At 32.6% G+C, this 25,828-nt stretch overlaps 1 protein-coding gene across 1 annotated transcript; it reads right to left on the bottom strand.

The window, feature by feature from the left end:
• Nucleotides 1-1,727: 1,727 nt before the first annotated feature.
• On the bottom strand, nt 1,728-10,838 carry LOC134708194 (cell adhesion molecule 2-like). The gene is made up of 8 exons (XM_063568530.1): nt 10,610-10,838; nt 7,910-7,978; nt 7,006-7,287; nt 6,101-6,412; nt 5,003-5,281; nt 3,704-3,828; nt 3,050-3,186; nt 1,728-2,503 (listed from the first exon to the last, which is right to left on the bottom strand). Exons 2-8 carry the CDS (start codon nt 7,962-7,964, stop codon nt 2,122-2,124), a joined length of 1,572 nt encoding a protein of 523 aa, XP_063424600.1. The 5' UTR covers nt 7,965-7,978; nt 10,610-10,838; the 3' UTR covers nt 1,728-2,121.
• Nucleotides 10,839-25,828: the final 14,990 nt, after the last annotated feature.

Below are 25,828 nucleotides of genomic sequence, written 5' to 3' on the forward strand. Positions count from 1 at the left end.
CACCTACTTTTCTTTTCCTCTTGGTAATAAACTACACCCTGAAAGAAGCAGCTGGAGGGAAAAGAAACGGAATACAATGGACAAAACATGACCACACACTCCTACAGCGAGACCTCCAAAATTAGAGGTATGGGCCAAAAACAGGGGCATGCGCTTCAATGCAAAGAAGTGCTGTATTCTTAGCATCAAGAACAAATGCCAGAAGATGTACAGCCTAGACGGACATGACCAACCAACCCATACCTAGGCCTACAAATATCAGAAGACCTAAAATGGACCACGCACATCTCAAATGTAGCCAAGAAAACCAATTCGACGCTATGCTTTCTAAGAAGAAATCTACGCTTTTGCCAAACAGGTTACAAAAAGGCCGCATATATATCATTCGTGCAATCAACTCTGGAGTATGGAGCCATAATATGGGATCCATATATACAACATGATATAAATCAATTGGAAAGAATACAACGCAGAGCAGCAAGATTCATTACAGGCGACTACAGGTCTAGAGAAGAGGGGTCGGTCACCAAAATGTTAGCCGAGTTAGAAATAGACAACCTACAATCGAAAAGAACAAGTCAACGGCTGGCATTTCTGTACGAAGTGGTTGAGGGGTGGGGTGGTCCCAGCTTTTAATCCCGAAGATTTTCTTGTTTAAAGCAAACCTAAGATGAAATGAAACCTAAAACATTTGACAATTTTGTAAGTGCCAATATATTGACAAATTCACTGAAGAACAATACGAATGCACTGGAAACTATTCCTAGAAACACCGATCCATATATATAAGAACTCTTTCTTTGTCAAGAGCATACTAAACTGGAACCAACTGGAAGACCGTACTGTATGCCCAGATACTGTTGAGAGCTCCAACACAGCCAATTGGTTTTTAAAGGGTTATATTGCATAAACAGTAAGTTATGCCACCAATTGTGAACCTGATTTGTGTTTTGTGGTAATAACTAAGTCATAAGCATTGTGTTAAGTTTTATAACATTTGGTTGAAGCTAACTAGTAAGAAACTGGAAACCAGTTTAAGTGACGTTCGGGACGGACAAGAAGTAACACTTTAATAGAGCCATTTTCTTTGATGTGTAGTCTCCCCCTGAATTGTTTCCTAAGTGAACCAAACCAAACCAAATAACCCTCTTTCATATACACCGAGGCACTGATAAAGCTAAACTTGGTATGCTGTACATATATAAAGATATGATGTTGTATGAGACAACTCTCCAGATACCTAATTACATAGAAATTGACAATTACACAAATGATACCGGATATGTTCTTTTATTAATACGTCGTAAATACAATCCCCTTCCCATTCATGAATGTGACCTACCGAATTAGACTATTTACCGGATTTGTTAGCACATCAGCAACACGACGGGTGCCATATTTAAAGCAGGATCTGTTTACCCTTCCGGAGCACCTGAGATCACCCCTAGTTTTTTCCTAGGTTCGTGTTGTTTATTCTTTAGTTTTCTATGTTGTGTCATGTGTACTATTGTTTGTCTGGTTTTTTTTTCGTTTTTAGCCATGGCGTTGTCAGTTTGTTTAAGATTTATGAGTTTGACTGTCCCTTTGGTATCTTTCGTCCCTCTTTTACAGGTCAGCGCACGGCCTTCTACAATGAGCAAAACTGAGCCATACTATACTCATCGCTGAAAACACGGGTGTGGTTTTTAGGAATAAGATGGAAAGTTACGGGCACATATACACGCAAAAACATTATATTTAAGTTTTATATTGAGTATTAATATTCAGCAATGTATATATATATATGTATATGTAATTAAACACTTAACAACAGATTTAACTATAAGAATGCAACTGTTAAAAGCGCATACAAATGTAACAAGAAGATACTATATTCTAACAACTTAAACAACTAATTGCAGCACTATAAAATCAATTTATCACATTTGCAATTTTTTGCAACCTTAAAATATTTCTATCTTTCTAACTGCATTTCTCTAACGTATATCAATGCCTCTCATGTACTAAAATTATCTATATTGCAATAATAAGTAAAACAATCAACACATGTCTTGTTGATTAAAATCCTTGTTGGTTAAGATGGCTGACCATTCGCTGCAATTAAAAGTATTACTTAAACGTCTAATTACATGTTGGGCTTGTGTTGAGGTTTCTACAGAAGTCTCTACGACGTCTGATAACAAATGTGTAGGTTAGTTCTGGGTAGGTACCTACTCGGCAGGGATAGCTCATCTCACGTCGTACTGGGCACTGACTTACGATTTCATACTCATCATGTGCATAGTAGATGGACATATCGATGGATGGTCTAGTTAGGACAGATGGGAAATGAATGTCCAACATGACTTTATCGTAAGACCATGACAGGAATTTGAAGTTGCATTCCCAAACTGAGCCGGACTTTTCTTCACAATTTGTTGACTTGATTCCTCCCTGTGGGCAATACGTCACGTCTCCGTTTTTCATGACGATCGCTTTTGCTTCAAAATCGTGCATCATTTCCCTGCAAAGAAAGGAATGTATATCAGAATTTAAACCAAAGATCTATCTAAATAAAACACATACATTTAAGTGTGCAAAAACAAATAATTGTGGAGGATACGAAATATTAAAAAATTGATAGCTTTATATTGTACCTACACCGATCGTTAAAATATTTTCCTGAACTTATAAGCTATATATTTGTTTTATCTTATCAAAGCTGTTATTTTAATGAATATTTCAATCTCATAAGTCAAACTGACAACGCCATGTAAAATAACAAATTTACAAACAAAACACAAACAAAAAAAACACAAATTATAAAACTACAAATTCGGGAACTGAACCCCATCGAACACCAAGATTATCTCGTGTGCTCCCAAACGCTTAGAAGGTTATGTTCTACGAGTCCAAATAAGTATGAAGTCTTTATGCGTCACAGAAAAATATTTAAAATATCCTTTCAATGCGTCAAATTAATTGGAATACTGTTCTACATGAACATTCAAGATAAACAAAAATGACCGTCCCACGTTACAATGTCTGGTACTTGATAACTTATACTTACTGTCCCAACATAACAATATCTGGTAACCAGATCACAGATGACGGTAAGCTAACTCTTGGTTGTCCTCGGGGCCATGACAGTCTTGGGTCGTTCCATGAAATGCACTGCATGGCTTTAAAGCGCAATGTTTTGGGATCCTGGTTTTGAAAGTAAATTAATCATGCAATAATATACGAAAGATAGTGTATGATCATATTTTAAAAACTTGTCATAATTATCACCATTTTAATTTTAAATTCAGATCTGAAAATTTCAAAACTAAGGTAATTTTTAACAGAAATATAATGCAAGTCGTGTGCTTGTAATGGACTAAACTTGAAGTGTGTTTGAACTAGATGTCACTTTTCTAAAACATAAATCAATAATAGTACTACAACAAACCCGAAGGTCTATAAAGGGTAAACGGAAGTTTGGTGGATAACATTTCATTCCATTAGGAAATGTTCACACCAAATAGGCTCGAACACTTTAGTCTTGCTAGAAAAATAAAAATCGAATGAGCAAAACCAAAAACGTATGAACTGCAATAGGTATACAAAAGTGAAAACTCAGAAGCACAAAAATCTTTGCATGCAAAATTCTTTCACTTTCTTATGTTTTTTTTAATTTTCTTTTTCAAATATCATAAAAACGGGTGAAGTGAAATATACTTACAAATTCGATGGTTTCTTTTGGAATGAGAGAGTGTGTTACGTTGTTAACAGGATCGATGGGTCTGACAAGTCTGTTGTAACCATTGAGGATGGACGTAATTATATCGAATTCTGATACAGATCGTTCTACAAAAAGATTAAAATATAAAAGTCATTTTCACGAGAAGCTAACCAGTTTTTTTAGCTTGCAAATTTCACCAAATAATACGAATACTTTTATATGAAGGGTTCTTTGTGTGCAAATTAATTAAAAATCGAATAAAATTAATTTAAAGTCGGTAAAAGGCTTAACAATAAAATATATTAAACTCTTTTTGAGATATTAAAACCGACCTACTCAAACAAACATAACACATTATCATTAGACAAACATGCAAGAAAAGTTAACAAAGTTATCAAAAATTGAGAAAATTACCTTAAAATTTATCGACAAATGCACAGAAATAGCAAACCATTATTAGCAGAATAAACACATAAATTTGCTAAGCTTATCACTAATATTTAAAGCAATATTTGTAAAAAGAGCAAACATAAATTAAAACGCGTGTATTTCTAAAAATATACTTTATAATTTTCAAAGCTAAATATATACATTGTTAAATGAAAGCACTTATCTTGTATTTTAAAGACACATTTCAATCTAATATTATAAACAACTAATCTAAGGGAGGCGAACAAGAGTTCACGTGTCACCTCTGCGTTCAGGGTCCTGTTAAGAATCGTACAATGTGAACGTTTCAATTTCAGGGGGCTCCTGGGTATAATTTTTTTTTCTAATATAGGTTTTCGCTATATCTTTTTTTCATAAACAAACTTTATCCTATACTTAATAGAAAATTTAAATGAAAAAATGGGGTCACCGTTCATTTAAGCTCACAATCTGCCTCTGAAAGAAGCATACATTTTTGTTAATGTCCTTTTTTTCTGTTGAACTAATAGGAGAAATAAAGATAATATCGAAATAAAAAAACAACCTAATTACAGAAATCGCTTAAATTTTACAATATTATTGTTTAGTTTATGTACAGCTTATTTGAAAACAATAATAAAAAATATAGGTCACCGAGGAGTTAAAAAAGATATTTCAATTTAAACGTAAAAAAATGACATTTTTGCAGCAAAGGGAGACAATTTGGAGCTTTTTCAATGATATAAACATTTTAATATTCATCTAGGGCCAAACCGAATCGATTTTTTTGGATGATTTTTGTACCATAATTTTGTTATTGAAATTCATCTTTGCCTCGAGTTTTTTTTGCTGGATTTTGTTATACATCTATTAAAGACAACTGTTACATACCTATTGGAGACAACTGGATGTTATTGGTTCTAACGGTAGCGCTACCATCTGTAGCTTCACATATATAGGTACCAGCATCACTCATAACGACACCGGATATGGTCAATGCCGGCCCGGAGACGGCTCCACCTGAAAATCTACCATTTACTGTTAAAAGCTGGCTGTTTTTGTACCATCTGATCTGAGTAGGGTTTCCAGCAGTAACAATACAGATTAGACTGACTGTTTCTGTCTCGGCAGGATTGTAGAATGTATTCGGGGCCGTCACAGAAAGGGGGGCTTCAAAATATATAGTTATAAATATAAGTGTATTCTAAAATTGTTTTCTTGTGTAGTATTTAAGTGTATTCTGAAATGGTACTAGCTCTTTATACGCTCATTAAGTTAAAATTAACATCTTCTATACATGTAAAAGTAAAATACAAGTTCATGTTAACTGACATTTTACAGTCTTTAACAATTACAATGCTAAAAATACTAAATAAATACATTTTTATGCCCCTCCTACGATAGTAGATGGGCATTATGTTTTCTGGTCTGGGGCTCCGTTCGTCCGTCTGTGCGTCCGTTGGTTCGTTCGTCCGTTCAGGTTAAAGTTTTTAGTCAAGGTAGTTTTTGAAGAAGTTGAAGTCCAATTAACTTGAAACTTAGTACACATGTCCCCAATAATATGATCTTTCTTATTGAAATGCCAAATTATAGTTTTGACCCCAATATTATGGTCCACTGAACATAGAAAATGATAGTGCGAAGTTCAGGTTAAAGTTTTTTGTCAAGGTAGTTTTTGATGAAGTTAAAGTTACATCAACTTGAAACTTAGTTCACATGTTCCTTATGATATGATCTTTCTAATTATAATTCCAAATTAAAGTTTTGACCCCAATTTCACGGTCCAATGAACATAGAAAATGATAGTGCGAGTGGGGCATCCGTGTACTATGGACACATTCTTGTTTTTACTGTTTTGATTTTATCATGTTCGTTTCTAATAAGATTGATTTATGCTTCTCTCGAGACTTAGTATCAAATAAAAAAACAAGCATATTTAGATTGGCAAACTGACTCCAGTATTTAATGTTCTACACTCAGTAAACTTACAAATGACGCGTAATGGCAAGCTGACTGTTTGTGGAGCCGTTAACGTGTCTGTATGCCTAACGTCACAGAAAAGTGTCTGTCCATTATTGGCTAGTGTTGGTGGGAAGGTAAGAGTTCCAACAACCGTGTAGGATTCTGAGCTCTGTATAAATTGGGTGTTTGTTGTGAATTGATTGCTGCTGAACTGTGAATTTCCAATTCTCATTGTCATTGTCTGTATTGGGTATCCTCCTTCTGATCTACAAGTCCATGTTGTTGTTGTTCCTGGGGCCACTTGAGTGGGTCCTGTTAGTGTTGGTTGATTTGGTGACCCTGCAGACAAAACGATAAACTATTGTACATTGACCCTTTTGTGTATAGTGTTCCAAAACACTTGTTTGAATTGAAACATTATAATGTTTTACTCAAGAGAACATTGTGAATTAATATGTATAGAACGGAAATCTTTGGGGTTTTTTGTAAAATTTTATATAACTGCAGTTCACAATCAAAAGCTAAGAGCTTATGTTTTTAAAATCTAACTGTTCTTTGCATTGCAGCCATCATACCAAGCTTACGTAGTTACAATTTGTTTATCAAGTTGCATCTCGTTTAAAAACAAACTAAAGACCAATATTTTTAACATTCACGCTTTTAGAATTCGCGCACTAGTTTCATAAAAAAAAATATTTTACTTCTATTTTATTTTTTTCTCCTTCTGGCAATTGACTTATTCCTGAAATTGATTTAAGTAAAATACGTTAGGGAGATGTTAAGTGTTGTACAAATGACTCCGTTCATTTTCCGATCCGTTGATACTCAATATATCTATACTTACTCGGGTTGTTGTCTCTTTGACACATTCCCCATTTCCATTCTCAATTTTATTACTAGTACTATAAACCAAATTGAATATCTATACTTACTATAAACCTCGACGAATATAGTTCTGGATAGAGGATTCTGTAAAACACCATTTTCAGACTGACATTCGAACACTTCCAAATGTTCCTGACTAGAAGCTTGGAAAGAATACGTGTTAACCACTGTATTTCCACTTATAGTATACGTATCATCAATAACAACGTTGTCTCTTAACCATTTGACCGTTGGTGTGGGTTGACCGTCAGTTACGGTGCAGGTCAGGGTAACTTGTTGGCCAAATATAATGATCTGTGGTCCAGTGATTACCGGCGCACCAGGGGGCACTGAAAAAGAAGGGGAAAAATCATTCGTGGTCATGAGAAAAGTCCTCGTTCCAAAAATGTTTCTATTTGTGGTCATGAGAAAAAGTCCTATTTCCAAAAAAAGTTTCTACGTGTGGAGCATGAGAAAAAGTCTTCGTTACAAAAGTTTCGAATCTGAATTCCGAATTAATATTTTAATCATATAAATTGTAGGATCTATGTATTGACAAACAAAGTGTAGAGTGCTTAGTCGACATAAAAGTTTGTATATATATATATATATAATTAATCGGGACTCTAAACCAACAATTTAGCGAAGTTGGTAGTTTTAGTTCTCAATTCACACCTCACGTGACCTCTTATTCAAATGTCAGCAGTTTAGTTAAACAAGATAATTGTATACTGACCCGAGTCCTAAATCTTTTTCAAAGTTGACAATACTAATTTCCAATTTTCTCAACACCCATCAAAATAACTACGCCTTTTCATAAGTTGAAAGTTCAATACTACGATATTTCAACTGTATGTTTAATGAAAATGTTATCCTTTGCGCTAACAAGGAATTTTAGATTCTAAAGATGTATTTTTCACACTTTAGTATCATAAATAAATAGCCCGAATCGTGGATTATTGTCAGCCTTACCTTGTGTCAACACAGGGACAACCAGCAAAGCAAAAGCAATGTATTTAAAACCCATGATGAAAATGTCTTCTGAAAAATATACAAAATGAACTCATTAAAGTGAGAGAAAAATCAAGAAAATTAATATATAACATTGTCCTGTTACAATTTCAGGGGCGGATTTAGGGGACAGGGTGTCCGCTCCCTCTCCTTTGTGTAAAAAAAAAATAGTCGATTATATAATAAATCGCTTAAGATTGACTGGAGCAGTCTCCTCTTATGCAGTCAGTGGGCCCCCATTATTAAACTTTCTGGTTCCGCCACTGAATATGATATAAAAAATTGCTTTATTATTTCTCTTCTATAACGTTTAATGATACCATCTTGTGTATGACAAAAAGTTTGAAACACCTGAGGTGTTGGAGCAATGCTCGCGTGAAACTATTTCGAAAGCGCAAGATAGTTTAAAATGAACATGCACAATAAACATATATATTACATAATAAGAAGAGAACTAGAACAGAAACGTCACGCTTTCTGAATTTCGAAGAAAACTACCGATTCTGGCAAATCTGATTTCCTTGAAACGTTAAAGAATTTAAATAACTGATGACTCGGCAGAATAGTGGTTATAGTCCATGTGATAGTCGGTATTTAATTTGTCATTAACCAGTTTGATGAATGTTGAAAAGAAAAAAAACACTATGCAACTTGAGATGTCGTGTTAATGAGATAAAACATATGTAGAAACTTATAATTCCCACCCGGACCTTTAAGCGTATCTGCATACCCTGAAAAGGGAGATCTAGTATAATCGCAAAAGGCAAAACTTTTAATAGACCAAAAGACAAAGATAGCTTCCGATAAACCAATAAAAAGACAACTATCGATCATAGACCAAATGACCAAAACAACTATCGGTAGACTAAAAGACAAAGACACAGCTATTGATAGACTAAAAGACAAAGACACAACTATTGATAGACTAAAAGACAGTCAAAACTATCTATAGACTAAAACAAAGAAAACTATTGATGGCCTACAATAACCCGCATCTACCAATAGACAAATAAAGACAAAGACACAACTATTGATAGACTAAAAAACAAAGACAACTATCGATAGACTAAAAGACAGACAAAACTATTTATGGAATAAAAGACAAAAAACAACAATCGATAGACTAAAAGACCGACAAATCTATCTATAGAATAAAAAACAAAGACAACTATCGATTAACCAAAAGACAGACAAAACTATCTATAGAATAAAAGATAAAAACAACTATCGATTAACCAAAAGACAGACAAAACTATCTATAGAATAAAAGATAAAAACAACTATCGATAGACCAAAAGACAGACAAAACTATTTATAGAATAAAAGACAAAAACAACTGTCGATTAACCAAAAGACAGACAAAACTATTTATAGAATAAAAGACAAAAACAACTATCGATAGACCAAAAGACAGACAAAACTATTTATAGAATAAAAGACAAAAACAACTGTCGATTAACCAAAAGACAGACAAAACTATCTATAGAATAAAAGACAAAAACAACTATCGATAGACTAAAAGACAGACAAAACTATTTATAGAATAAAAGATAAAAACAACTATCGATAGACTAAAAGACAAAGACAACTATTGATGTCACAACTATCGATGGACTAACAGACAAAAAAAACTATTGATGTCACAACTATCGATGGACTAAAAGCGAAATACACAACAGTCGATAGACTAAAAGACAACCACGCAAGTCAACTATCGAGTATACCTACATGGAGATGGTTCCTTTCAGAACGATAAATCATTCTTTTTGAAGAAACAAGCTATGAAAAGTTTTCTGGGCATATAATAACCTATGCATAATTATAATGCAAACTAGATTTATATTAAAACATAATTTTATAGTAATCGTGTGATATTGCAAATTTGAGAGAGAAAACAATTATTCTGAATAAGTTTCCATTCAATTGTTGAACAAATGATTTACTGAAATGTAAAAAAAACAAAAGAAAAAAAGTTGCAACATCATAAGAGATGGCCCGGGAAAGTTGAAATTTACCAGATCGACACAGATAAAAAAAAATAGCAATTGACAAAAATACTATAGAAACAAAATATTTTCTCTTACAGTATAACTGGAAAAGTGTAGATAACAGGCTTCATGATTTCTGACTTATTAACATGCACTATACTACAGTGTAATTGCTTCAGTATAATGTTGATATTTTATTTTATCTTATTTGCAATTATGCCACATTTACTTATGTTTACGTTGTGTTAAATTTTATTTTTTCATGTGTGCATCGAATATTTGTGTTTCCGATTTTTTTTTATCATTTTTTCCCCATGATATGTCGGTCATATACTATACGAAATGACATAGAATGGTGTGTTCGATTCAAGGGTTATACACGAGGCTTTGCAGATTAAAAATTGCGCAAAGATAGTGTAAATCGAAGTAAAATTTTACTAAAATATTTTTTTTTTACGATTTCTATTCCATTCTATTAAATTTCCAATTATAATCAAATTCGACCAATTAACAACATCACATGGTCATAATCGGGTTGTTATACATTGTTTATGACATTGTTTATTCAAATGCAGTACTACAAGAATCATTCATATTGCAAAAACATTATACATAATTTAAGACAAAAATAAAACAATGTATTCATATTCATCTGAACGAATGCAAGCCTTACCTTCCGTCCGGCCCGATCCTGTGTCCAGAAATTCAGGTAGTTCTAATTTCCTCCGCTTATAAGCAGGTAGGCTTTAACCGGTTTATTCTTCTTTTGTCTATCTGTAACGCCAAAGAGAAACATCAGCTGGCCACTCCCATAATTGCATGTTCTAAAATTATCGAAGAATTTTATGAATGGGTTTATTTAAATTATTTTTAATTGACGACCTCACAACTAAATATTGTGTGGGTTATTGACTTGATGTTTTATCCACGTAAAATCAAAAAATGGGACTGTGTATTGGTGATATGGCAGAATTTAACAACGACACAAATAGTTTGGTGAAAAGTGAGAACGTTACGAAATATGTCTTGAAATTAAAACAAAAATTGCATGCACATGTTTTTTTTAGTTCATTCATATGATTATCAAGGTCAAAGATCATATTAAAGATAAATAATTAAGGTATTGCAGGATTGAGTGTGTCAACTGGGAAATATATAGCGGCAAGTTAAAAACAAGTCTAAAATGTTATCAATAACAATGTTTAGGAAACACTAGCATTTGCTAAACTTGTTTAAATAAAAATTAGATATTCTTTCTTTCCGCGATTTAGAACATGTCTACATATGTCTAGGTTAAAGTGTAAATTTAATGCTAACAATCTATCGTTATTTAAAGTAAAAAGCTAATATTTAAAGTTCCTAACCAAACTCAAGAGTCAAATATTCATTGTATTACTTTTACAAATATTTGGTCATTGCAAACACAGGTTAATGTAAATGTTAGTGACATATTCATGGCTAAAACATTACTTATATTCCAATATTAATGATTTCAAGTATCGATTTATAATTCAATAAATTTTTGATTATTTTGTACATGTAACTAAACCAGGATGATATTTTAATACACATATATACAATAAAAAGTAAACGACCATTCCAATTTAGTAAAAAGCATTGCATATATATTTAGTGTGCTATTCTTGGTCTGTTCTGCTATAATGATTATACAGATTTGTCTCGCCTACGATTGCTGATGGCAGAGGCGGATTTAGGGGGGGAGAGGGCAGGGGGCCGGCCCCCCTTTTTTGGGAAAAAAAATGGTTGCTTATATAGGGAATCACTGAAGCGTGACTGGAGCGGGCCTTGTCAGTGGGCCCCCACTTATGAAAATTTCTAGATCCGCCACTGGATGGCAGTGTCAAAGTGTAACGATCAGTGTGAAAAAAGCAAGTTCATTTATCAGAAAAAGACGGTGATAGATACCAAAGGGATATCCAAACTCGAAGATAAAAAAAAACACTCCCAATTCCACACAAAAGACAAAAATACAACCTTGTTTAACCCCGCCATTTTATTTATGAATGTGCCTGTCCCAAGTCAGGAGCTTGTAATTCAGTGGTTGTCGTTTGTTTATGTGTCACATATTTGTTTTCGGTTCATTTTTTTTTACATAAATAAGGCCGTTAGTTTTCTCGTTTAAATTGTTTTACATTGTCTTATAGGGGCCTTTTATAGCTGACTATGCGGTATGGGCTTTGCTAATTGTTGAAGGCCGTACGATGACCTATAGTTGTTAATGTTTGTGTCATTTGGTCTTTTGTGGATAGTTGTCTCATTGGCAATCATACCACATCTTCTTTTTTATATTGTTCTTTTAATAAAAAAAAAAGATGAAGATCATTTTCTTTTTCTTATTTTTTATTCAAATGCATACACAATGAAAATTTGCGACTTAAAATTCTCAATATCCATTCTAATTTGATAGATTGATTTTGTTATGTCTTTCTTGTCCGTCAGCTCCTTTAACCTTATTTACCTCATCACTGAGGAGAGTGGATCCATCAACAGTACTAGAATACACCCGCGAAATCGCGGGCATTCTGAGCGTATTTGAAAGGATGTAAAGTGTTGTAGGAAGAATTTTGTAAAAGATTTAATGACTTGAGAATTTCAGGAAAAATATCAAAAGTCATAGGTACTTGGGGACAGGAAAATGTTTTTTTAACCTTCCTCCTTTATTTACAAAATTCTAATTTTTTGTTTTCTATTAATTTCATTATGAACATACATTTAGTGTCCATGTATTATGAACATTCCAGTCAGGAGCCTGTAATTTAGTGGTTCAGTGATATTAGTTTTTCGTTCATGTTTTGTACATACATAAGGCTGTTAGTTTTCTCATTTGAATTGTTTTACATTGTCATTTCGGGGCCTTTTATATCAGCCTATGCAGTATCGGCTTTTGCTTATTGTTGAAGGCCGTAAGGTGACATTTGAATGTTAATTTCGGTGTCATTTTGGTCTCTTGTGGAGAGCTGTCTCATTGGTATTCATATCACATCTTCTTTTTTTTGTAAAACATTTAGTGACTTGAGAATTTCAGAAAAGGTCAAAAGTCAAAGGTAATTTGGGACAGGATAATTGTTTTTCTAGCCCGGCTCCTCCTTTTTCCACAAAAAAAAAATCCTTTTTTGTTTGTTTGTTCTCTTTTAATTTTAATGACACATGAATAATTTTAGCGCTTATCTGTATATTATGAACATTCATTAAAGGGGGGTCGGGGCAGAGGCGGATTTAGGGGGCCCGCCCCCCCTTTTCTGAAAATTAATTGTTTGCTTATATAGGGAATCACTGAAGCATGACCGGAGCGGGCCCCTGCGTATGAACATTTCTGGATCCGCCACTGCAGAGGGGCCCTGATCCAATTATCCCGGGCTTAAAACATGAAATCCCGAGGTTCTGAATTTAATATACAAATTAAATATCTCGACATCCCGGATCCCGAAATGGTCAATCCTGAAATTTCAATCTTTAAAACATCCGTTCCAGACGTCCTGAAAGTGTATTTTCTTTTTACAGTAAATTCTCAGTTTAATAATTGATCCACAGCGGTCATTGATATATTATTCAGACCCTCTCTATTAAATAAACCCTGTGACTGCCGTGGATAGTAAACTTGAATATGATATCAGACAGAAAATACACTTCTTTTTTATATTTATTCGTAGTATATGTATTTGTTTCAAAGTAAAAAGAAAAACGCAAACCGAAGGTCTAATCTGACTTAAATTTCGTCCAATGGCGGATATAAGACAGAAAATACACTGTATTCGTAGTATTAATGTATGTTCAAAGTATACAGAAAAACGCCAACCGGAAGTCTAATCTGACTTAAAATTCCGCCCAATGACGGAAACATACCCGGACGTCTTTTTTATCGTTTTTCACCCAAAATAACTCAATCTGAATAATCATGTAAATGGATGACAAATGGGATTATGCACTGTACCCATAGGACACAGAGGCATGATGATTAATTTATTGTGGAAAGAAGAGAAGCGACACCCAAAATGAGGTCTTCTCGTTTAATAGTATAGATGATTGGTACATATATAAATCAATGTCTCTTAATATTTGTGATGCATTATGTACTGTTTTATTATGTAATGTTCACCTTATTTGGGTATAAGTGTGCGGTTTGCGCATTTGTTTTAATACATATAATTCAGTTTTGTCATTTTATGTCATCGTTTAACCATAGAAGTTATATTCATCTAACAATTTAAAATTGTTAGATGAATATAACTTCGTCAAACAATATTCGAATCTATTGCAACTGTCAAGCATAATAATGGTTCAAACTAAATTTTATTACCCACATAGTCATAAATATGTACACACATAGTCACAAATATTGCACATAGTCACAAATATTGCACACATAGTCACAAATAGTACATACAGTCACAAATATTACACACATAGTCACAAACATTACACACATAGTCACAATGAAAACATAACACACATATAAGATGAGTCTTGGGTTTTTTTACGGCACAGGGATATTTTCATAACTACAGCTATATCAAAACTTATAGTTTATGAGAACTTTAGGGTGAAATCTATGTCACAATGACAGCGCTTAATTTGACAAAATATGTCAATTTGCGAGCAATTATATCAAGCTGGCTAATTATAAAGAGATTTTTTTTCTAATTTGGTTACAAAAATGTAGTAAGTTTACCCAAATTATTAAAAGATATGTAAATCTCGGTTAAATTTCCCATAATGGACACAACACAATCTATAGAAAATGACTTGTTCTACTCTCTGTACAAACGGAAGGGTATACATTATATTTTAAAGTATGTAATGTATAATTATATATGACATGAGTGGACCGTAGCTTTATTTGAATGTTTAAACTGTCTGAAATAGTGCCTCAATCCCATACACACTTAGTAATTATACTACTATGTTTGTATTCCTATGATGAATAAGGGTTATTTAATAGTGTAGGTTGAAATGCTCTCAAAATGCTTTGTACGTATGATCTTTGTATTTGAACTGGTATAGATGACATACGCATGATTTCATTGATCAAATATTGTTCCTAAAGATAATATTGGTCCTCCTACCACGATAGAATTCTTATATTTTTACTGTGGATTCATTTATTTCCGTGGGAATTCATTTTCATGGATATTTGATTTCGTGGTTTTCCATGCATACTTAAAAATTTGTGATTGGTTAACCATTTTAATTCGTGTTTTAATTCGTTTTAATTCGTGTTTCCCAGGAAATCCAATAAATTTGGTATCCTACGAATACATGTATTAATGTATCCACAGTTTTTGGTAAGGGATTTCATTTCCGTATAGTTCATTTAGTACCGGAGAGAAAAAAAATAAAATCACAAAAAAAACTGAAAAACTGAAAAAAAGACAAGTCCCTATCAAAATGGCAAAATGAAAAGCTTAAACACATCACAGGATAACAACTGCGGTACAGGAAATTTTTTTATGTAGAAAATGGTGGGTTAAATCTGGTTTTAAAGCTAGCTGAAACTCTCACTTGTATGACAGTCGCAGGTAAAAATGTCAAAAATAGGAGTATAGCAGTCAACATTGTGTTATAATCTTTATCACTTTAAAAAAGATATCCAAAACAAAACAAAGAAGCATATAATGGCATATAGACCAAGCATATTAGCAAAACTTAAAGACAATAATACACAAATTTACCATCGAAGTACAATAGTACAATGACGGGATGTAAAAGTACAGAGCCACGTCATATATGTATAAAAAACATAGAAAAGCATATAGACCAAGCACATTAGCAAAACTTAAAGACAATAATACTAACACAAATTTACCATCGAAATACAATAGTACAATGACGGGATGTAAAAGTACAGAGCAACGTCATATATATATAAAAAAAACAACATAAAAAGGCATATAGACCAAGCACATAAGCACAAATGACAGACAAGAATACAAAAATCTTTCACAATAGCTCAACAACGGGATGTATAAGTATACAGCCACGTCATGTGTATCAAAGAAACACAAAAAGACAAAATGACGGAGGAGAAATTATACTCGATTACGTATTTCCTCACATAGACTTAGAATTGAATAAGGTAGATATCATGGTATTTTTTACCGACAAAACAGAATATGTCTCAGATGCACCTCGAATGAAATTGATGATAAAAAACTCTTTTTTATTTTCATGTTCATCCTTTTTAACTGGTAGAAACTGCATATACTCCATGATCAACTCACTGTGTCCTAAATTTAAGCACTTGATTCATAGCCAAAAACTAATCTTGACTACTTAATGTAGAAAATGTTGATATATTGGTATCTGCTTGTAATCTGATTGATGAAGGCAAAATATAGAACTATCGTATCTGCATGAGGCACGAGGATGGCATGGTTTTTACCTAGACTCACCTATAATAATAATACCTTCTTGTATTTGTTTTATTATTAACAATCAGAATTATTCCCATATTCTAAATTTAACTGTTTTTCTATTTGGTACTATGCAAATTTTGGCATGTGATTTAGCATTGTCCTTTGGTGCCTCTTGCAGTAGGGTCATCTTACAATATGTAGCAACTCCTTTGTTATCAGGCACGAGGATGACATACCAGGTTTGTGCATCTTCTCATAATATCATAACCAATTTATCTATTTTACATTCATGTATACCATTTGAGTCTATCTTTCATCTTGACATGCAATACCGTCCCTTGATACGTAGCTTTTGCAGGTAAGCTCAACATCCAATCGTTGCCTATTTATTGTTGAAAATTGTACATGTCGGGTGTACATGAGAAGGAGGGAATATATATGTTGTGTACATGTTGTAATGTTGTACAAATTATAATTTGTACTATAATTTTTACAGATTTTTTGTACAAGTTATCAGTGTTTTATGAACTGCTTAACACAAATGAAGGATGCAATTTCACAATTTTTTGTTTCGCATATTGCTGTCATATTTCCACATCTACATGATACAGTATAATACTGATCATTGATACAAGAAACAGTATAAGACCTCAAAAAGTCTTGTTATGGTTATGAATATGATGTAAGAAGAAAATTTCAACCATTCAAGTATCCTTATTTCAAGTTTGCGGAGAAGGAAAATAGCGTTAAATGTAAGGTTGAAGTGTATATTTTTTTTTTTACAATTCACTTCTTGATACTATCTTTTGATCACAAACAAGCTTCTGTCCAAGTTTAGTAGAAATCCAGGATAGTTTAAGAAAGTTATCAGAGTTTCAAAAAAATTAACCACAGAATGAATATTTGTGGATGCCGACGGCGACGAATGTAGGAACGCTATGTCTCGCTTTTGACAAAGGTCGCAGGCTCTACAAAAATGGCGGGCATCTAAAATAAAAAAAAATGATCAGTAAGAATGTTGCATGTAATGTGCACACTTTATTTACAGAATTTATTAGGAAAGCATATATTTTATTTTCATCACATTATCAAGCCTTTAAAACATATATAGATATTACTTTAATGTATTCAAAACTTTTCTAAATAGAAAAATAGTAATTAAGTAATGGATACCCTAGACGGTTAAGTCTTGAGAAGAGGGTATTTAAACAAGATCTATGACCCCAGTAATTAATCTTATATGAAAGTTTTTGATGAAAGCTATATTCTTATATTTCATAAATGGCTTTTCTTATTGTTCACATAATTGTGGTGTTCTAGTATTTTATACTTTACAATTTAGAAATTTGTAGTTTGAATGTGCTTGTTAATCAATCTACAATATAATGTATTTACAATAAGTGCAGTAAGGGCTTTGCTCATTTTTGAAGGCCGTATGGTGACCTATAGTTGTTAATTTCTGAGCCATGTTGGTCTCATTGGCAATCATATACCACATCTTCTTTTTTATAAAGCAACAGTTTGGTATTTTGTTGTAGAATATGAATGTCGTTAGAACAGATACCAGGACTTTACAACAATCTGTATCGTCTTAACTAAAACATTGATATAACAAGGACCCTTTGCCAATTTCATTTATTCTAAATGACTATTATTTGCATGTGGTCTGTTCTCGTTATTTTTAACGTAATATCGTTAATCGTACTCAAGGGTACCTCATATGGCCACAGACCACAATTAATTCCTCTATCAGTTCTTTATAACCTTTTGCATCATTAAAAAAATTGCACCATGCACTTTTGTCAATTTTTTTGTGTGTGTAATGTATAGTCCTAGTCCAAATATATATCCAAAATTCAGAAAGATTGAAGCAATCACATTTACAAATTTAGCCAATACACATCCATACCCCTATTGACAAGTCAAGAGATGTTCCGAAAACTGTAAATATCCCCTTTTTGCACTTGGCCTAATCACTCATTCCATCAATCTCCGGCGCAGAGTTCATATCCGTTCCATACATGCTTTGCAATACTGCACTTAATATTGAGTGTAGTGTTACAAAGTATTGAACGGAACGGATATGTGATCTCTGCGCCGGAGATTGTCATTCCATATCAAAATCAGTTAAAATACAACATCCAAACATTTATTTGACCTCTCTTCTTTCATTTCCACCCAAAAAGATTTAAGAAATGAGTGAGGACAGGAAAGAAAAAAATTAAGGAAAAATACACTCTAATTAAAAGGAACTATATTCGTAAAACAGTGTGGCTGTGGCCATTGATTGACGATCTAAACTATCCAATTGACTGGGACAGATTAGGTGAATGTTTTTCTGTAACGACCACTGCTCACTACTTGCTTATTATAGAATTTAAATTGTGGGGTCACCAAAGGTTCTTAACACCTTTAATAATAAAGTAATTCGAAAAAAATAATCAGGAATAACCTGTATGTTTTGATTTACATTATTGATATAAATCAAAACATCGTATTATTCCTGATTAGTTTTTCGAATTACTTTATTAAAGTGTTGAGAACCTTTGGTGACCCCACAGTTTAAGTGTCTTTAACAAGTACATAGTGAGCAGTGGTGTTACAGACAAACTTTCACATAATCTGTCCCAGTCAATGGGATAATTTAGGTCGTCAATCAATGGCTACAGCTACACTGTTTTGGATATGATTCTAATTATATATGTAGTTTAGTCTGGTTTTTTTTTATTGATATTCGTTTAACGTGGATCGGTACTTGTTCATCCCGTCAATAATGTGTCATTACACAGTGTGGGAACGGAACTGTACGGTTTTCTGATAATTTGGTCATTCGGGAGACTGTCTAGCAGGGCTCCGACATTTGCAAAATAACAAGTTGCTTGATGGAAACTTTGATGAACTGTTATGTTTCTATATACTGTTTCTGCTTCAAGTTTTGGTAGCTAAAACATCTTTTATGTAAATATGAACCAATGAAATAATAAGAAAGATATATGCATCAAAACGTTTTACTTAGAATGGTGGAGCTCCATGTAAAACTATCAAAATTGTCACACAACAGCGATCAAAAATGTCAAATAAACATCGAAAAATCAATGTTTGCTACCTGAATTTTCACTTGTACCCTTTCTGATATATAGTCTTACATGTCTGTAAGTTTCAAAGCCATTATATTGTCCCAGTAGAAATCCAAATATGATCATTTTCTACATGTCGGATATTTTTATTGACTACAATCGCTTGAAAGTTTACTGTATAATCACTCGGAGCCTCTCTGTACAATCGCTTGGAGCTTTCCTGTAGAAAATGAATATATTTGGATTTCTAATTTTATCATTTCTCCTTACACCGTATTCATAGCCATAAAAAGTATTTTTGAGGTCTTATACTGTTTCTTGTATCAATGATCAGTATTATACTGTATCATGTAGATGTGTAAATATGACAGAAATATGCGAAACAAAAGATTGTGAACTTGCATCATTCATTCTGATAAAACACTGATAACTTATACAGAAAAATCTGTACAAATTACAATGTGTACAACATTACAACTTGTACACAACACTTATACTGTACATACAAAAACAACTCAATTGTCAATTAGTATGTCGTTACGTACGCCTACACTTTCCACAACTATGTACTTTGACCCAGTATATAAGTTCAAGTATTGAGTAATAATTACATTAGATGTAAGTTTCATTATAATACGTTATTCTGATTGGCTAACATGTTATTCCGTAAACAATTGCATCAGACAATAACATTTATCATGCATGATGACACGAGGTCCCACAAAAAAGTGCACAGGTGAATTATATAAAACTGGATAAAAATCGTGTTTTCATGATTTTAGCTTAAAAAAATGTAATTATAAGTATTGAATACTTCTTTTTGAAACTTTATAGGGTTGTAAAAGCGTTGACCGTGCGTACATTTTTAGAATGAAGCGCTTCCGCGCTTCATACAAAATGTACTTCGGTCAACGCTTTTACCACCCAATAAATTTACAAAAAGAAGCATTCAATTCTTAAATACAATTTTAAGTTTGTTTTTGTTACTACAAATTGATTGTCGTGATTGAATTGTGAAAGACCCGTGAAAGACCGGTTAATAGTATAAAAATATTGAATTGTGTAATAATTTCGGTATGTTTACACAAAATAAAGAAAGTATTGCACAAAAAATTCAAGGTCGCAAATTTTTAAAAGTGTTTGCATTGCTTAAAACTCACTTTTGAAAAGGGTATAGTAATATATAATACATTATACCAGAAATACATCATACCAGAAAACAAAGATAATACAAACAATTGCTTTTCTTTATTTTTCAAAAGCAAAACTTACTTGAAAAACAATTCGTGTCTCTCCCTTCCCTTTTTAGCGATGTCGTTGTAATTTTATTTTCGATTTATGAGTTTGAATGTTCTTCGGTATCTTTTGCCACTCTTTTCAAAATGATTCTGTACATTCAGTCTAGTGATTAGTGTCGTGTTTTATGTCTACAGCATAGTTGACAAAGTTAAAGTCATGAGGTGACACCCTTTTTAAATTTGTTTTTTTATATAATTCACAACAGACTATAATTTTCGTTTAAAAAAATCTGAAAAAAGTGTAGCCATGAATATATTTGAAGAATCAATTTGTATCATGATAATAACAAACATATATCATTCAATATTTATATGCCCTACGGCAGTTTGTATTCATAAGCTTTAGACTTGACACGGAAGTTTTTCAGCCAATTAGAATATTTTTTTGTAGTTATAAAATGGTATCTAAATAAACTTTTTTTTATCATTATTATAAACTTTTGATAAACTACAGGCATTAGTAGTAACACCAAATCAAAGACTTGTGTGAACATAGGATTTGTATAGTATAGAAATATAAAAATCCTTGTACGGACCAAGGCCACATCTCCAGTCTACATAGTTATAAATACTCGTACAATCAAGAGGAACAGGTGAGATGTTTAGCTATCTATAAAACCAGGTTTAATCCACTATTTTCTGCATGAAAGACCTGTACCAAAACAGGAATATGACATATGTTATTAATTCGTTTGATATGATTGGGATTTTGTTTTTGCCATTTGATAACGGACTTTCCGTTTTGAATTTTAGTCGGAGTTCTGTAATTTTGTTATTTTACTTTTTCGCAAGATTTAACTCTAAGTCTTAGTTATCATTAACTGAAGATAAAGCCAAAGTCCTTTTTCTATCAATTATGTTTCTTGCTTTTTAAATATTTTCCTGATGTACCTATCTTTACTTGTTTGTTAAGTAGAATTGAAACTTTGTGCATAATAAGTTGCACAATTTATGTTTGAGGGAACGAGGAAGCACAGTAATAAACTTTTTTAATCGCGACACGTGATGAAAACACGAAAAATTCTGATAACCATTAAACATCAGAACTTGAAATCATAGATAGAAAATAAACGAAATAAAGAATCTTATGGTTCAATAGTCAACATTTCTGTGTTGACATGAATATCAATAATGTAGTCATTTTTATAAATCTCCTGTTAACAAAACTTTGAAGTTTTCGAAAAACTAAGGATTTTCTTATCCCAAGCATTATCATAGATCACCTAAGCCGTATTTGGCACAACTGTTTTGAATTTTGGATCCTCAATGCTCTTCAACTTTGTACTTGTTTGGCTTTATAAATATTTTGATATGAGCGTCACTGATGAGTCTTATGTAGACGAAACGCCATCTGTCGTACTAAATTATAATAGTCCTGGTACCTTTGATAACCAAATAATCCGGGATGCGGTTCGATGATATTGCTTCCCTTGTTTATTTCGCTATCCTGTTAAATCATGTCATTTCACTGCCTCATATAGTAACCATAACAACGATGGGTGTCGTCAGTACAGGTATAATTGAAGGAATCAGTTAGGAACTATATATATGTAGGAGAAACAATTCTATGAATAAAATTATTACACAATAGGAAATGTCTTTTTTTCAACAATAATTTGTCAAACGTATTCATAACAGAACAGTCTCCTTCATACATTTGTAATACTGATGGTATTTTCAGATGCAGGCACAGTTGTTTTTTTCTTTTCTTTGACATATTTAATAATTTCTAACATAAGCTTTAATATTTTGTGATTTAATTGCTGAAATGATACAACAGTTCCATTTGTTTCCCCTCTTTCTTTGTTCCAAGAACTGTATCATTTGAACACTCTGTTTGTTTTCTATTAAAGCACTGTTCAAGAACTTTGTACATAATTTTTGCTATTTTTTGAAAACCAGCATCAAAATAAATTTAAGATAAAGCAGGTTGTACATTCTTTAAAATATCGGCCAGTGAACCGGATAATTATGTTAACACCTAAGAAAGCTCTTAAGTATATTAATTTTTCAGTTTACAATATATGTCAAAGGTTATAGAATCCCAAACAATTACATTTTTGTACCATGTGACTCAAATAGTTTATCGATATTTTCCAAAACATGATAAAAGTTCCCTTTTTCTAGTTAACAACATATGACTTAGTACACTTGTATACTTGAAACTGCTCGCATTGTTCATACAATCATCCGACGGTATGTTAAACATTTTATTCAACCACTGAAGATAATCTGAGGTTTTGCATGAATTATGGTACCACCGCCAAGAATTGGTTGAACATTGTAGGTATTTGTGATTAGATTTGAAGTCCATCCATCCATTGGGCCAATGCATTAAAGATTGCAGTTTGATGTCTTCATGAACCACAAGTGCAATTTTGAAATTTGAGTTTCAAATAAACTCATCATAGGTACAAGGATTGAAATTTCATATTTACGCTAAACCCGCGTTTCGTCAAATTAATATCATTAAAATGACACTAGCAAACCAACATTAATTATTGTGAAATAGTACAATCTAGTATCGACATTGTTAGCTCTAAATAGGACCCAAAAAAGTTCAAACAAATATGAATACACACTTAATAGCATCCTTGCTAAAATGGGACAAAAATTGCGAAGTTCTGGTTTACAGTGTTTACAGGGGAGGTAACATATTACCACTAGATTTCCCTCCGGGAAGGGCTCGATAGAATGCACATATCATAAATTTGGTCATTGAAGCCATATGGTGTCGCAGTTCACAAATATTCTTCCTGTAGTCTACGAACAAGTGTGTAGGACGAGGATAATAAGTAAATCAGAAACTGATCTGAGCGATCATTGAACCGGGGCCCCTGTCAGATGAGATGAATACCTTGCTTAATATTAATATAGATCAAATATAGATATCTATAGTGTTTAGTAAAAAGACAGATCAAGTAACCTATCTATGAAAAGATGACCTAATTATTAAAGTCAAAAACATTCGGACCCATAAATTTTTTTTTAACCATGGCATCGTTAATCAAAGGGAAATAAGCTACGAAATCCTCAAAATTGGATATTTTGTTTCACAAAAAAATTATAAGCGGAATAAAGAAATAATATTGCGCTATAAGCAGTAACTTTGGTTCATTTTCAAAATAACCTACACATATCTCTAGTTTGATATTACCTGGCAAGTCAGTAATTCATCTCATTCAAATACGCTTACACGAACTTTTTAATTTGAACTTAATGTTAGATGGTTGTGCTGGTGTTTCATTCATTAAAAGAGAATAGTGTCACCACTTGAAAGTGAAACAATAGGGCAACGATAAATCATTTAATGAATTGCCCACAAAAAGAATCATTCTAATATGTTAAACGGTGATTAACATACTTATTAAGCCTATCACATGAAAACTAACAGACCTGGAACGGTACAATTGCAAGCGCTCGCTAGCTATTTATATTTATGTTTATATTGAATTATATTACGGTCGACTGTCATCTCAATGGATAATTAGATGGCATCTGACCTAAAATACGTACGCAATGCGGATATATAATAGGGAACCCTTGTTTCTTTCAGACTTTTTGTAATTTAAATATTCGTTTTAGTATGCCATAAATGAAATATGAAAATTTGGGTCAAATCGATGAACAACAATTTGACAGCAAATGTCCCCTTTAATGAAGATACTAGATAACATTTTATAGATGACAGTTTCATGAGTTATGAGAGGTTTTAATGTTAAATTAAATAATCAAAACTATGGTATCATATATCGCTTGAATAATATAGTTGGCATGGAAGAATTATAAGAGTGAGAAAGAATAATTCTCTCCAATCAACATTCAGTTTCAAAGACAATTGTGAAAATGTTGTAGCCATTATATGTCACAGAAAGTGTAACTTTTATAGGAATACAAATGCATTTATATCTTATTATTTAAAGAATGTGTATACTTCTTACGAAGTCAACATGTAAATGCTTTAATATATGTTGTTTTGTGTTTTAACGCCACTTTTAAACACCGCTTTTGTGATATTTTCTGGCGACCAGTTTGAAAACTTTTTATTTGTGGAAGCCGAGGCGCGCGACGAAAGCCGACGACCTTCGATAAGAAAACTGACAATCCTAGTCTATTAAGATTGGAGTCGAGTGCACCCGCATAAGCGGGGTTCGAACTCACAACCGTGAACCTCAGTCAGTATACATGTAATGTATTATCAATCTTTACAATTGAAAGTATATTTTGAATTTGTATGGTTATTTTGCAGATATAAGCCCTTTAGCACAATTGCTGAAGTCTTAAATTCCAGAAAAGGAACAATTGGGAAAATATGTAAACTTTCCTGATCTTCAAATATTGTCAACCCCAAATAAGCTTAATCGGCAATACACATCTAATCGACTCAATGGGATATTTAACGGTTATCAGCATATAATATTAGGTTCATAACACGTGTGTTTAACAAATTAAGATATATGTATATTAGATAAGGTTTATTACACGTGTGTTAAACCTAAAACCTAAAACTAAACATAATTATTGACCCATTCCATAGAGATATCTGATTTCGTTTATATGCACATGCTTCGACGACCAAGCGATCGTTTGATCAGATTGAGAATCAATGATCATCAATGGCCTCAGCTCTTTAAATTATAAGACACCAAAACTGTTTTAAAAGATGTGAGAAAAAAGTTAAGTGTGCTTCGTTTTATATATATATAGTCTAGTACTTCAGATCAGAAATGATCGAGTATATATTTTTTATATTAGAATTGATTTTTTTATTTTGATAAATTAAAACAAGGCTGCATATTATTGTTATATTAGCGTCGTGAACCCTTATGAGCCTACATGTACATCTACATCAAATAGTTCAGTTAGACAGTTTTATATTACCAGATTGTCCCTATAAAAAGGAATGCATTCGTCCATCCTACGGGTCTTGTTAGCGCACTCACAATATCACTAGACTAAATATACAGAATCATTTCGAAAAGAGGGGCGAAAGATAACAGAGGGACATTCAAGCTCATAAATCAAAAATAAAGTGACAACTCCAAGGCTAAAAAACAAAAAGACAAACAGACAAACAATAAATAGTACACAAAACAAAACATAGAAAAAAAGACTAAGCAACACGAACCCACCAAACTGGGGG

Source organism: Mytilus trossulus, chromosome 2 (genome assembly GCF_036588685.1).
Source record: "Mytilus trossulus isolate FHL-02 chromosome 2, PNRI_Mtr1.1.1.hap1, whole genome shotgun sequence".
Taxonomy (NCBI): domain Eukaryota; kingdom Metazoa; phylum Mollusca; class Bivalvia; order Mytilida; family Mytilidae; genus Mytilus; species Mytilus trossulus.